This window comes from Dermacentor andersoni, chromosome 3 (assembly GCF_023375885.2).
Source record: "Dermacentor andersoni chromosome 3, qqDerAnde1_hic_scaffold, whole genome shotgun sequence".
NCBI classification, from domain to species: Eukaryota; Metazoa; Arthropoda; class Arachnida; order Ixodida; family Ixodidae; genus Dermacentor; species Dermacentor andersoni.
The window spans coordinates 11,581,561-11,597,263 of record NC_092816.1 but is presented as its reverse complement, the minus strand read 5'-3'; the positions used below and the strand labels follow the sequence as shown (position 1 = coordinate 11,597,263).

At 46.8% G+C, this 15,703-nt stretch overlaps 1 protein-coding gene across 2 annotated transcripts in view; it reads right to left on the bottom strand.

Moving 5' to 3' along the window:
- LOC126520922 (neprilysin-1-like) overlaps nucleotides 1–15,703 on the bottom strand; it is a 253,446-nt gene that overhangs the window by 94,237 nt on the left and 143,506 nt on the right. For both annotated transcript variants that reach the window (XM_050169752.3, XM_055065633.2), the window contains exon 2: nucleotides 3,502–3,780. In XM_050169752.3, coding sequence (XP_050025709.2) covers nucleotides 3,502–3,681 — 180 coding nt within the window. In that variant the 5' untranslated portion in view covers nucleotides 3,682–3,780. The remainder of the gene's footprint in view (nucleotides 1–3,501; nucleotides 3,781–15,703) is intronic.

The window sequence follows — 15,703 nt, the reverse complement described above, 5'->3', positions numbered from 1 at the left end:
CATCGTTGGGCTATTTTTTTTCCAAGGCACCTCGCGCGTGTCAATGTCGTGTTATAGTGCGTTAGTGTGCGTTAGAAGAAACAATGTCGTCGATGCCGGTGCAAACCAAACCAGGATTTGCCTTTGTTCACTCTAAAGAAAACGCTCAAAAGTAAAATGCATGAAGCAAGAGGCTGGTATTACAACAGTACTCCGTCAACGTTCACAAGACAAAACCCGACTAAATTTTGGAAGACAATTAATCCACCTTCTGCCGACCCTTCTTCATTCATCATTGAAAATGAAAACTGCACTGACGCTGAGACGATCTCAGAAGCCTTCAGCAATTATTTCAAATCTGTTTTCTTGCGTTGATAACGGTACTGTTGCTTCCTTTTACGCTCCTTCTGTACCTGCAGATTTCCCAGATATCGGTATAACTTAAACTGGAATTCATAACCTCTTACTAAACATAGGCATTACTAAAAGTGCTGGTCCGGATAGTATTCCTAACGTATTTTCGGAAAGGTACTCTGAATGCTGTACATGTTATTTAATAATTATACTTCAGAAATTAAGTCCAGACGAGTCCCGCTAATGTCGTTCCTATCTTCAAATCGGGCAAGAAGGAACTAGATGTAACTACAGACCAATTTCATTATTATCTACGTGCTGTAAACTTCTGGAGCATGTGATTCACAAGCACATCATCCAATACTTCACTAATAACGATATCCTTTCACAGCATCAGCATGGTCTCTGTAGTGGTTTTTCCACTGTTACACAGTTGATTGAATTCACGCACGATTTTGCCTCATCCCTTAACAACCATGAAAAGGTCGACGCCATATTTATTTATTATTCCAAAGCTTTCGATAAACTATGCCACAGGAAACTTCTTAAACTTCGCACCTTTCTTACTGGCTCCTATGCTGATAAATTACTTGGTTGGATTACAGATTATTTTCACCTTAGGAATCAGTTTGCTAGCTACAATCGCCAGCAATCATCACCAGTTCATATTTCCTCGGGTCTCCCACAGAGTTCTGTTTCAGGACCCCTCTTAGCTATAAGTTATATCAATGATGTCGTCCAAGTTGTTACTAACACTCCAGTTAAGCTTCGTCTCTCCGCTGATGTCTGCATTTTGTATTCTAACGTCTGTAGTGTCGCTGATCAGGTTTTACTAAATGATGTGCTTTTTTTTTCTTTTTACGACTCGAGCAGAACTTTGCAAATGGAGATTAGCTTAATTAAGAAAACGGTGATAATGACATTTACTAATACGGAACAACCCTTGCAATTTAACTATGGCAATGCGGAACACACACTAGACAGAGTCCAGGAATTTAAGTACCTTGGTGTCGTGTTCTCTTCTAACTTAAAGTGACACAAACATATTGACCTTATTTGCGCAATATCGTTTAACAAAATAGGTTACTTAAGAAGAACTTTAAAGGGCGCAACTAAAGAACGCAAGCTAACAACCTACAGATCGCTGGTCAGGCCTCTTCTTGAATGTGCGTCAGTTGTGTGGTCACCTCATCTTGTACATGACAAAGATAAACTCGAGTCTGTCCAGTGGAAAACAATCAGATTCATTTTTAACCGTTACAACCACCACTTTTCCCCTTCAGAGCATGACCACGTCTTATCATTGAATGGCTTAGAACATCGACGAACGTGCGATTGGCTTATCATATTACATAATATTGTGCATAAATCCATTTGTATAGCCGCCCCTATTTCTTTCGCTGGTCCTTCTACACATCTGACCAGCCGGTCCGATCGTTTGAACATTGTGCCATTCCGGTCTTTTCTTGATTGTCATGATTATTCTTTTTTTTTCGTGCACAGTTGAAACTTGGAATAAACTTCATAGCTCTTTGCGACAACTTCCACATGAACAGTTTGTAAAACACGCGTCTAATTTTGTGTTTTGATGTTTCTTTTTTTATGTAACCACTGCTGCGATTTCTCAAGCATGAGACAGCAGTATATGCAATATAACTAAACAAAACTCCTGCTTAAATAAACCCGTGCCCCCTTCCCCCATCTAAAAAAAAACGATAAAACAACACTCAAAGTGCAACGATAGCGGCGAGCACAGTTACTTCTCGCTCACATCCGGACTTTAGGCTTGAGTCTGTCCGCCATCTATAAACACGTCTCGCCACGCACTCCAGAGTAATTGCTAGTGCTCGCGTGCATTCATATTCTATAATAGGTAATATCTTGCCAACTAAAAAGCTAAAAAACAGTTCAATAATTTGCTCTCGCAGTCTTCGTTACAATGATACAGAGATTACCATTCGTGTTTGTGACAGACCATTGCCAGAACAAAGGATATGGAATATCGGCTTCGTAAGCCATCGCAGCAGAAGGCAACGTAGGCATAGCTGCAATTTTTAAGGGCAGCGAACCTGCACAAAGGGACTCCTTACTTGGTGTAAACTGTGACGCTGTGCTGTGATCGTGACCAGCTGTGATCTTGTGTCTATGTCTCTTCTGTCTGCTGTCTCCTTCTATATCTTATCTTTCTACACCTCTCACCCCGTCCCCCACTGTAGAGCTCTATATTATCTTATTAATAACACTGTTCTGGAATCTGTTTCTTCTTATCGCTATTTCGGCGTTCACATTACTTCAGTTTTTGACTAGACATTACACACTACCAGATTTGTCAACAGAGTGCGAGGCGATATTCGCTGTAAACTTCAATAGGTGGCTTCTTTGTGGGATTCATTGCCTAGTGATCAGGTTACCGTAAATGAACTTGCTCAGAATAACGCTGCCGTATTCATTACGAACATTTTTTTAACTTTTTGCACGAAGATCTTGGAATATCTATCGTGCTGAGTTTATGTTGACTTCTGAATGTAAGCTAATCATTTTCTTTAATAATTAGAAACTGACTTCCTCGGTCAAGAGCTTCACATCACCTGGGAAGTCGCAGGCAGCCTTGAGACCGTGAACTTGGCACCACCACTCAGAAAGTGAATGTTGGCAATCATCGTTTTCATTCAATTTTAACTCTCAAAAACCTCAACAGAACACGTAAACCAAGGCTGCATTCACTGACGTGCGCTGACACTAGTCTAATTTCTGATGACGGGTAAAGCATGCGATGATGCACTAGAACGCTTTTGCGGAGAAAAGGTACAATAGTATCGTCAGCTCAATAGTACATCAGGGTTATCTATGCACAATATACAGCTCTTGCTCAGCTGCCAGGGATGGTTCCGGCTGCTCTGTCATTATGAAGAGCAAAGATGCGCTTAAGTAAAGGACGAACTGCTCCTGTGTGGCCTAGTCGAGCATAGGATTCACCAGGAGTGAATTAGTCTCGCTGTGACTGCCGGAGACGACGATGCGTAGTATGTATCGTTATCTTCACGGACGCTGTGCGGAGGAAGCTAGACGATGCAAATTGCCTGTTGTGAATAGGGCAGCACAAATTCATTTTGCATGCGAACTTTTTTCGGTCCCTGCTTTATGCCGGGACAGCCTCGGAGGGCCTACCGGCGTGACGGGCGACGGCGTCCTGCGGTACTCGAGCACGGTGCTGAGCGGGTTCTCGTGCACAGTGACCTTGAGGCCCGACTGGGTCGCCTGGTACGTGAGCCCGTTAGGCATGCGCTCACTGGGCGAGGTTCGGAAGCCGACGGTGGCAGCCGCCAGTGGGTCTTCGGGCGACGCCATGTCCGAAGGCAGCGGGCTCTGCTCCAGCCGCAGGACCGTCGTCTGCAGCGTGGTCGCCTCGGCCCACTCCAGGGTCAGGCCGCAGGCGGGTCAGCCGCTCTGCGAGACGCCATGGGAATGGCACAGTAATTGAGAAAACACGCGGTAAATGGCTACCTGGACTGAAGAGGCCACCCGCAACGAAGGCGACCAAACAACTTTCTCTACTCTCAATGAAGTTCAGTCATCATCGTCTCCAAGGTGGAGTCTACATGTGCAAAACACAGCTGCCGTCCATCGCAATGCTGCATGAATATAATCATCTTGCCGATGCCCGGTGGTGCATTTGGCTGAGCACCCTTCTTGGAATTGACCTATATAGGTTTGATGCCACCTGATGTCACTTTATTTAATATCTCCTTGATAACGACACTCGGCCTTGTTATATGCTCACATTGTCGCTTACGCAAACATGTACATATATATTTGCCATTCACATACTACGGCATATGAAACGAAGGGATCACATAGAAAAGTTATTGTACGTTAAGCGAAAATTATGGAGTTTAACATACCAAAGCAACATACACGCTAGTGGAGAACTGAATCCCGTTCAACCACACGAGCGCTTTAGCATTTCGCCTTTACTGAAATGTCGCCGCGGCTGGAAATCAAACTCGTGCGCGGTAAAAGAGCGCGATAGCCACTTGTGCACGCGGCAGGACGCGGTCGCAAGTAAAGATGATCGTGGCCTGTGTCCGTCGTCTGTAGTGCGTTGCAAAACAGACGTTGTCCAAGCAACTCTCCCGTCAAGTGGTGCTGACCAGGAATAATTGAAGAGAGATTGACGCTACGCTTTCTCCATTCGCTTCGGCGAACGCTCCTGTTTATACACGTGTTGTTCGCGTCGAAATTCGTAACCGCAGGCTAATTACTCGACAACAGGGTATTTTTTTGCATTTTCACTGCTTGGTAGGTCCGTAGGGACAGCTAAGAATTTTAAGGCGTAAGCCTTTAGTGGCTCATGAGTGTCCGGGCGCAGCCCGTGCTGGACGCAGGAAAGCGGTGATCACCGGCGAGGGGAGCAAGGAGAGGAGGCGCCATGCCAGTAGCGCTGTGCGAGTGGGCGCGTGGGAGAGCGCGGACATGCGCGTGGGGGTGCGCGCACATCGGCGACAAACCTTGCAGCCATGTGGCTGTGATTGCATATCATGCTCGCGGCCACGGTGGCGTCGGTTCGCAGAACAGTTCAGACAACAGCTACAGAGGCATTCATAGATAGGCTTTCGCCTATCGCAGTTTAGCTCAGCAAAGTACCCATAGATTTTTCAGTGAAATACAGGGTATTTTCCCCTTGCCTCGCATTTTTTACTGTGTCATTTTTTACTGTGTCATATATCCAGAACGTGCTTTCTTTTCGTAAAAAATGGAGACAAAGACATGTACTACAGTACTAAAGATCATTGCCGATCACGCATTTAATTTGCTTTTATGTAAGAATTGCACAACGATTGAGTCGGTCCTTTCGGAGTGCCGACGCATTGATCAACGCATCGATTGCCTAACAAGGACCGCTACAGTCTCATCCAGCGACGATGTTTCAATGTTCCGTTGGCTGTCAGATGCACAAAGCATGGCGCAGATAGTCCGCCGTGAGCTGAAAGCTGTGGCTCCAGCCGTTCGTTATTCTCGGCAGCTTGACAACGACCTGGCCACAAGATCGCTCATTCAGTCCATCGTCCAACAGGCGAATATGGGCATTCCCACCTTTGGAAGCGCCAGTTCTGTAATGCCCCAGTCATCCCTTCTAAGGCACCGGGTTGGCCCTCGCCACCTAGTTACCGAAATTTGGCTGAATGGCGAACACCAGACGACCGCTCCATTCACGTCACGTGCTGTCGCGCCGGCCATATCTCTCGATGCTGCCGCATGCAGCCGCTCGTACTCGTCTCTTGGAGCGAACTGACCACAGTTCTGCGTATCAGCGACGAAGCTTTTACGCTCGCCCCAGTCCGTTCAGTGCTGACCTTGCTGCTCGGACTCCAGCCGTTCGCACTCGCCTTAAGCTCGACAGTCCTGCTCGCTGCAGCCTCGACGGTCGCACCTCGGGAAAAACAACAATGCAGAGGTGACGCTGCACTGAAGGCCCAGACCATAAATCGACCCAACAGAATCAATGTTCTCATTGATGGATCACCCGTTATACCTCTAACAGACACGGGTTCCGCGATGAGCTCCGCCTTCCGCCGTCATCTCAGAAAAGCGCTCACACCTGCCAAAATCACCTGCCGTCCGAGCTACCAACGGCGGCACAACTGCAGTACTCGGGATGTGTACCGCCCGCATTAGTTTCCGGTCACCCTAGCTCTGGCCTCATCGCCGTAATCGACCACTGTCCTCAAGATCTTATTCCCGGAATTAACGTTTTAACATTGCATTTTGCTCTTGTTTACTGTTTGTTAGGCGTTCTGCGTCTCGAACTGACCCGAGGTGCTGCTGTCGCTGCCACAGATCTGCCCCGCCTTGGTTGCAGCCAATTAGTTCGCAGGCTCGCATGAAGCTGCGTCCTGGAGGTGCCCGCTCTGCTCTTAATGACGGCGACTGCGTTGCATATCCGGTTCGCGAGGTTCTTTTGGCTCGCCGCATCACGCTGTCCAACGCCATCAATACCGCACGTGCCTTCCCGTTCTCAACTTTGGGTCACGTACGCAAGTTCTTCCACTGGATATTTCGCTGGCTACCCTGTCCTCCTTGCGAGACTGTCTCCGCGCTAGCCATTGATCCTCAGTTTCACTCCTCAGCTGCAGAGTCGTCTTCAACTTCCTCACGTAAAGATCCACTCGTACAGTCTATCCAGACTAAATTTCTATCACTCGAGGTCGCCCACTGTGCCTTACAGCACTGGGACGGCGCTTTTGCGGGCTGGGATTTACGTCACGATGTGGTGTGTGCTGCGACGCCGAAGCGAACACGCAGACAGATTGGATTTGGGGGCGTGTCTGCGTGTTCAGTGCCGCTACGCTCTCTGCCGCTGCGTTTAGAAATACATCAGTTAAGCTCGCGTACACCGTATTATTTCACGGTGGTTTACAGCATTTTGCCCGCTCGCCTTGAATTACACAGGAAAAAAATTATAGGGTTTTATGTGCCAAAACCACTTTCTGATTATGAGGCACGCCATAGTGGTTGACTCCGGCAATTTTCACCACCTGGGGTTCTTTAACGTGCACCTAAATCCTAGTTGGAGAAGTATGGGAGGTGCCTTTGCCCTGCAGTGGACGTAGCCAGGCTTATGACGATGATGATGAAATCTAAGTACACGGGTGTTTTCGCATTCCGCCCCCATCGACATGCGGCCGCCGTGGCCGGGATTCAATCCCGCGACATCGTGCTCAGCAGCCCAACACCATAGCCACTGAGCAACCACGGTGGGTGCATTACACAGGAACGTAGTGAGTTACAGAGCTGTGAATGTTTGTGCTGCTTCGTTTTTCTTAATTTGGTAATTTTCAAAATTTTTTGGTTAGATATTGATGGCCATGAGAAAAATCTCTTCCTATACAGTCGGTAGATTTTTGCATTTTATATCAAATGCAACAAACTTTATCAAATACTCTGCAGTGGATGGTGAGCGAAACGATTTCTACGCTCCCATGTATTGAGATAGGAGGTCTTGTGATAAATCTGATAAAGCTCCGAGTTCGCCACCAGTTGGTTATAAAACAGCTGCCATCGAGCAAAGACTGTCGCCATTCCGGCAGCATTAACGCGATACATTTTAGGCTCCCGTGTCGCAGAAAATCCCGCGGACGTAGTTTCTGCAAAAAAGATTTTCGAACCAGCCATACGCAGGCCCTCCAGGTGGCGCGAGGAGGATATTGAACTAATTGAATTTTTCAACCTAAAATAAGTAGAAAAATATGATATGATATGATAGCGTTGGATTGTAATTTTACTATACGAGAAAACATGTTTCTGTTACGCTAAAACTCAAAGAAAGCCATTTTCCAGCGTTTCACCATTTATACACCGGCCATGGCGTCCGCCATTTGCGCGCGCCGGCACCCGAAGGTATTGGGGGTCACGGAGCGGCGCGCCCGGTTCTTTGCAATACATCCAGATGGCACTCGCCTCCGCCGCCATCTGGCTAATACCTGTGGACAGGAAGGCGAGAATTTAGGTTTTAAATATAGCTTTGAGAAATCAGGTGTTATGGTATTCGATGAAAACAGTGAACAGACAGTGGCAATACAGGGCCAGAACATACCTCGGGTAAAGGAATGTAAATGCATTGGTATAGGGATAAACGAAGGCAATAGATATATGGAAACACAGGAGAAAAGCATAACAGTAAAGGGAAAAAGAAATGCGGCCATAATGAAACACAGAACGCTATGGGGATACAATAGGTATGAGGTGCTCCGGGGTATGGGGAAAAGTGTAATGGTTCCAGGACTTACATTTGGAAATTCGGTTGTTTGTTTGAAATCAGGCATACAATCAGGACTAGATGAGAACCAAATGTCAGTGGGACACCTCGCATTGGGCGCTCACGGGAAGACTACAAATGAAGCGGTGAAATGGTGATATGGGCTGGACAAGTTTTGAAGTGAGGGAAGCTCACAGTAAAATCAAGTATGAAAAACGACTGAGGAATATGGAAGAAAGTGAATTTGCTGAGAGAGTGTTGAGGTATTTTTACAGTAACAACATTGATTCAAACTGGAGGAAAAGAAATACGAAGCTTACCAGCAAGTATGCGGCTTGTAGGGTGAGCAACACAGTAACAAAGAACGTCAAGCAGAAAGTCAGAGAGGCTGAAATAATCTCATGTGTGGCGGCAATGGAAAAGAAACCTGCCATGAGTAACTACTTAAGAGGAAAAAACGAAATCGGGAAAGAAACCATTTATGATAACTTAAAGGGAATTTCCGAAGCGAGATAAGGATGCCTTATAACACGCAATTATAAAGCGAGATATAAGAAGGAAGAAGAAGCATGTGCTTGCTGAGGTAAAGCTAGGAAAACGATGGAGCAGGTTTTATTAGAATGTCTACCCAGCGGTCGATTTAGGTACCACTGGCCTCCTAGAAGCGCTTGGGTTTAGCGAGAGCAGGGGGAAAGGAAACATGTCCCCAATAGAGATTAGTAAGAGGTGATAGGAAGATTGGTAGAAGAAAAGTATGGAAACGACAAACAACGGAGGCCTACAAAAGCAAAGTTCACAATAGAGGTTCAGAAACATTTGTTATGGGAATTCATCGTGATGTATTTTTTCTTTTCTTTCTTTTTCCTTCTTTAACATAGGTAGGACATTAGAAAAAAAAATAACAAGAGCTTGGTGGCGCAACCCACCGCCCCGTTCCAAAGGGGACGCTCACAACATCCATCCCCACCCATAGCGGGCAATGCAAGAGGCCGCGTTTCTACCAGAATGCTCACCTTCGTGCATAGTGTTCGCGGCCAGCGTTTCCGGGTGAAAATTACGGTTACATACGCTCCAGTTGCCGGGAAGCGTGAGAAGCAGTCAGGGATCTTTAAATGCTATCGCGTTCAACCCTTGAAGGCGGAGCTTAAGCGTCTGTAACGAAGAAGAGTAGCCTGCCTGCGCCACAGCACTATCGCTACCGGCATGAGCTTGTGGTTGCTGTTTTTTTCGCCGAACGCTTGTGACGGCTACCCATTCGCGCCCGTTGCTAATAAATCTCTTAGCACGTTCTCCATTTTTTTTATTAAGTCCAGTAAATGCCGCTGTTCACATCGAGACCAGAAAGAAGCTGTCCACATTTCAGAAGCAATGCTCGCTTGTTGCTTAATCCAGGGAGAATTGAGCAGAAGTGGAAAACGAGAAAGGCCGAGCCAACCGCTGTTACGTTTCGCCTACGACGCGCGGTATAGCCGGCGCGGATGCAACGGACGCCGGGGCTTCGTTCAAAGCGGCGGACATTTTGGCCCGTTCAGCGCCGCCGATACGCTTCCCCGCCAAGCGCGTCCAGGCATGTTTCAATGCCACGTGTCTTCGTGTGCGCGTGTGTGTGTGTGTGCATGTTGGTGCCCACGCTTGTCAAGGCGCGGCAGCCGGGGAGAGGAGCTCCCCAAGTGTGAAGCGAGGAGGTCTGACCAGCGCCGGCCCGGCGGATGCGTCACCTTCTAGTCTCGACGTGCCCGAGCGCCGCCGTCACGTGGTCTCATCCAGAGACGTTCCTTCTTGCCCGCGACTGCGAGAGTATAAGAGCAGCTGCTCCCGGACGCCGTGAGAGGCTCCGATTTCTTCTGTTGAGTAACGTGCTCTCCCGTCTCTCCACTTCGGTCGACCTGACCGCCCGCTCTTTTGCGATGCTAGAATAAACAAGTTGTTCTGTTACCAGTCGACTCATGCTTTGCCGGGACGTTCGGATGCTTCCAGTTGTGCCCCAGGCCACCAGGCCAACGCTACCCTTGGGGCTTGCGACCCATTCGCAACAACGGGCGTCAGCGCTGAGATTGCAACAACTCGTGCCAGCGCTGGGATTGCAACACCGCATCATCCTGGACAAAAATCACAAACGCAAGGACTAGAGGTGGTGGAATATCATTTTTTTTTTCGAATACGAGTAGAATACGAAAAGTAAGTAACGAATATCGAATCGAATATCGAACACCCAAACGAAAAAACATAAATTTGCAGCAGAAATATTTGTTTCGGTATAGTTAGGCACCAGGCCTGTGCTGACCAAGTCCTGGTATTCGGGACAATTACTAGTGCGGCGAAGCCGACCCTGAGACGACGCGGTCGGCGTTACTCTATTTGTTTACTTATTTATTTATTTAAAATACCTTACAGGCCCTATGGGGGCATTGTGTAAGGGGGGTTACAATATCAAGGGAAAAAAAGAGTAAACAGCCTTCTACAGTGTAATACGAAAGATACGCCTCAATGCAGGGCTCATCAACATTACTACCGAAAACATTAAAAAGGAACAACTGAATTAATGAAAGGCCACAAAGGTACACTTAAGGAAATAGCACGAGTAAAACTTAACGTAAGGCACTAATACTAGAAAGTAAAATACACGAAAAATGAACATATCAGGGAGTACAATTCTTGAAGGGATATTTAGGGAAACAGACGCAAAAAAAGCAATAATATATACAGGGCATACAAGTGAACACGTGAGGCAGCATAAAATAGCAATTCATAAGAGCGAGATAGCAATGCATCAATATCACAAGAAGTTCGAAGCACATTGCCAAGTGTAAGAAACAAGATAAAGTGATTTGTAAGTGCTATTATGAAAAATGCTCGTGTAGGAGACGACGAAATTTTTCTTGATCTGACTCGGAAGCAATGTGATCAGGCAGATTGTTCCACAAGCGAATGGCCGTAGGAAGCGCGGAAAAGTTAAAGCATGTGTCGTACCGTACATGCGCACAAAACTTAAGTGGTTATTTAATCGGCGAGACGTGTTCGAGGCGATCTGGATATGCAGTGTGGATTGTGTGGCATTATAAACATATTTGTGAAACGAGGATAACAGAGCGATATTACGGTGAAGAACTAAAGGCTGTATGGAATGATCGAGTTTCATTTGCGTTACGCTGGAGTGATGGCTATAATTACGTGAAATGAAGCGGGCAGCTCGGTTCTGGACTGATTCAAGCATGTCGATTAAGTATGTACGATGTGGGGACCAAATGGATGATGCCTACTCGAACTGTGGACGAACAAATGTCTGATAGGCGAATTTGCGGATGTTGGAAGGTGAATTACCCAGATTAGGACGTAGTTAACCCAATGTCCTTGAAGCTATTGCGCAAACGGCTGCAATGTGGTCTGTGCAGGAGAGATTTTCGGTTAGGTGAACACCCAAATATTTATACGATGATGTATGTAACAATTCTTTATTATTGACGTTGTATAAGAAATGTGAGTTGTCACGCTTATGACTAAAAGAAATTCTGACATTTTGATACATTTAAAGCCATTAACCAGGTGTTACACCAATTATGAATTAGGCTAAGGTCATATTGAAGGGCCAGGTGGTCGTCAGTACTGTTAATTGATCTGCAAATAATGCATTCGTCAGCGAAAATACGTAAGCGAGAAGAAACATGGGAAGCATCTTTTAAAAATTGATTGCTGAGCAACGCCTAATTTCTCGTGATTTGCCCTTAAGGCACTTAGGCCCGACAACGGAGTCACGCTATATGTCGAGTGTAGCTTAATTACGCTTTCTGGAATTTTTTTTCCTGGGGCACTTTTGCGGGCTCGCTTAAAATGCATGGGGTGATTTTTAAGATGCCAATTGCAGCACAGCGAAAACGCATCCGCTAGTTGCACTCTAGTGACACACACTGTACGTCTCTCTCTATATGTAGGTCCAGTTTGGTTTTATTCCGCTCGCGGGAATTTTTTTCCTGGGGCACTTTTGCTTGGGGACTCTGCGGCGAAGCAGCTCTACAGGGGCAAAATATTTGTCCATCATTCAATTGATGGGAAAGGGCTCGTCGAACATGTTAAAAATGGACTCGAATATGCAGCTGTGATGTATATTCGCGTCCTGACGTATAAGAAAAGATGATGCTGTCAGATTCTGCAAGAGTGACATCCAAGCATTAAACGCAGCTGCGCGCGCCAGTTTTTTTCAAGTTTCGGCGCATGGTAATATGTCTTATTTGGTATTTAGAAAAATGAGATATTTGGTATTTAGAAAGATTTACTGTTATAAAAATTTTTGACACAAAGGACATCACCAAATACAGCTCTTTTTAGTTGTGTTTACTTGATAGCTCAGTGTGTCGACAATGTCAAACTGAATGTTATCAGTGTAGAAAAAAATTCGAAGAGAAATCTCATGATCTGTAGAATGTGTGACAGAACGAAAAAAAGAGGAACAAAGACTCCATGTGTTACAGCGAAAATGATCAGCTTCGTCTCGTTTAATAAAGCATGCCGTTTTAGTTTTGAACAGTTGGTAAGTACAACTAAACTCATGCGTGCCTCTTAAGTATATGCAACTGTCTCACGTTAAACCCGAAGATTAGGTGCGGAAGATTTGAGAGAATGAAGCCACAATGTGAACTACACGGGGTAAATTGTGATATGGCCAGCTGTGAGCCACACCAATTGCTTACCTGCAGATAAGCAATTTGGTAAGCTTACCACACTTCTCGGACCCCCCGCCTGGTCTGGAATATTTCCCCTCGCAAGGTGTCTGTTGAAATGTCCTCGTACCGCAACAAAACACTCGTGAGACAATCGGTCGGACGCGTCTAACCTGATTCCGGGCGCTTAAATGCTGTCGCACCAAAACGCCTGAAAATACTAAGAAAATATGCAATGAGTTTGTTTCCCCGCAAACTAAGTCACATTGTGAGGAAACAAGCTTCGAGTTTATGGCAGCGTTGGTCTTTGTCCACAATGTTTTATTATTGTGATAGCAATTATATGGACACTTCAGGCGCATTTCCGCCGACGTCATCGGCGTCGTCTTCTCGTCACCATGATTTTTTCTTGTAAAGTCCAAGTGCGATAACATTGCGGCCGGGCGCCGTATGCTGCCGGTGCGAGTGAAAACGCGCGATGTTGAGCCGATGGCTCAATCTCGGAAGTTATGAAAAATCGAGCACTACAACGCCGCAAGCAAGCATGTTTGGGCGTGTATTCTGTGCACTGCACCGACAACTGGCCGCGGTGCACGTGAAGTAACGTTTAACATCGACTCGCCATTCTCGCACTGCACTAAACGTTGAAGAAAGAAATTAAACATTCCCCGTCAACATCACTGCGAATTATCGCCAATCAAAGCAAACAGCACAGAAAGCTTCGCTTACATTGATTCCCACATTGAGTCGGATCCACATAATTTTATTGCGATAGCAATTGTACGCAGACTCCAGGCGCATTTCCGCCATCGTCGTCGACTTGACGTTCCGTATAAAGTGCGGTAACATCGTGGCCGCACCGTCTGTTGTCGATATAACGCAAAACTATTCCAATATCCTCACGTCAAATTTATGTGACCGCCAACGCAAGCATCGGGTGGTGACTCGCAGCGTGGTTTGAGAAGTCCAACGAAATGCCCTCCTCTTTTATAGGAGGTCACTTTTGTTTGCTTTCAAAGCAAATAGCATTACCTTACTTGGCGTGCATTTGTTATCTGATTGGCTGACCAAAAGGCAAGGCGCACGCACAAGTGGAGGCGGTAAGGCGGCGCGGGCTAGCGCAGTGAATATAGGTAACCTGACCAAGAGTGTGGTGGTGCTGGCGTCGGCGATTGGCCTGCTTGTTCTTCCTTAGCTTTCGGCGTCTGGTAGAAAATCGCGGCGGCGTGTAACGGAAAGGTAATAATGCAGCTTAAAGGAATCCTCAGCGAACAAAATTTGGCAGAGTGATGTCGTTAACGTGCCAAAAGGGCTCGATAACGATATACGGCCACGCGAAAAGGCTTATTATAGGCAAATAAATCTATTTTCCCCGGCAGCTCCAACTATCCAGTGCCAGAGCGATCGGCAAACATCCATCTTCTTATGATTTCGGAACGGGACAGTCTCCGGCTATTACGAAAAAAATTCAGTTTTGATCGGCATAATAATGCATCTTTAATACATACACGCCACTTTGACGTGGTGAGTTCTCGCGTTTTCGGAACGTCAGGTGGCAGACAGGCGAAGCGGGCGCAGCCCGAAACCTACTGACCAATTGCGAAGGGCTGATGGTAAAAAGGTGTAGAATCGGAAAATGTTATTTTTCTGTTGCTTGACCACAATGTATATATAATTAGTGTGCACACGCCATATCTGACGAGTAGCTTTCGCGGTTTTGTTTACGTTGCGTGACAGACAAGTGAAGTTGCGCAATCGCGGAGGACTGTTTGCAGAAACAGTTTGGAATAGCTTGACCTTAAAGCATCGCTGGTGTCTTCGTGTGCGATGTGTTCGCGCCTCTTAGTTCGCATTGAATCTAGAAGCAGCGCGAAGGACAATTCGTTCGCTGCTGCCGCTCTCGCTCACGCCAGCGTTTTGACAAGTGTCCGCTCCCATCGAGTGAGATGTGTTCGTGTGTGATTGTGCGCTCGTGACAATGTGCTGGTTAAGTTAGTTAGTAAGCGAATGTTTACAGCAGTTTATGCAGCTGCTAAAACGACCACCCTTACTTTGCACAGAATGAATGAATGAATGAATGAATGAATGAATGAATGAATGAATGAATGGATGAATGGATGAATCGATGAATGAATGAATGGATGAATCGATGAATGAATGAATGGATGAATCGATGAATCGATGAATCGATGAATGAATGAATGAATGAATGAATGAATGAATGAATGAATGAATGAATGAATGGATGGATGGATGGATGGATGGATGGATGGATGGATGGAGCTTTCTTGTACGTCCGGCAAGGTTTAACGCGACCCGGGCTCAGATCTCCCACGGGGGAACGTCAAGGCCCTGCCTCAACGCCGCCTCACGGGCTTGCTGGACTGCCCACGCCTGGATTCCGAGGTCTGAGTTGCACAGAGCGGCGGCCCACCTCGACGACAGGGTCTCCGGAGTAACTGCCATCCCTCCTATAGCTACATTGCACTCCAACAGCATGTGTTTGAGTGTTGCTGGTCCTTCCTGGCACAATTTGCACGTGTCGTCCTGATGCTTATCTGGGAAGATACGTTTTAGACGGAATGGATCAGGGAAGGTGTTCGTCTGGAGTTGTCGCCAGGCGACGGCCTGCCTCCTGTTCAATTTGGGACTCCGCGGTGGGTATATCCTTCTGGCGTTCAAATATGCACTGGTTATGTCGTTGTATCTGGTGAGCCTGTCCCGTTCTGCTCGAGAAGCGTTCGCTATCGTGCGAGAGGCGTTGCCCTGTTCGGCGCGGCGGGTCATGTCTCGCGCCGTCCGGTGCGCCGTCTCGTTTAGGTTCGGGAGCGCGTCGCCCTCCGTGGTGACGTGCGCGGGGAACCATATGATCCTCGAGCTCGCGGTTTTGGATCTGCCCGCTTTGGCCAGAATGGACAGGGCTTCCTTGGAAATTCGACCTTTGGCATAACTCTTTACT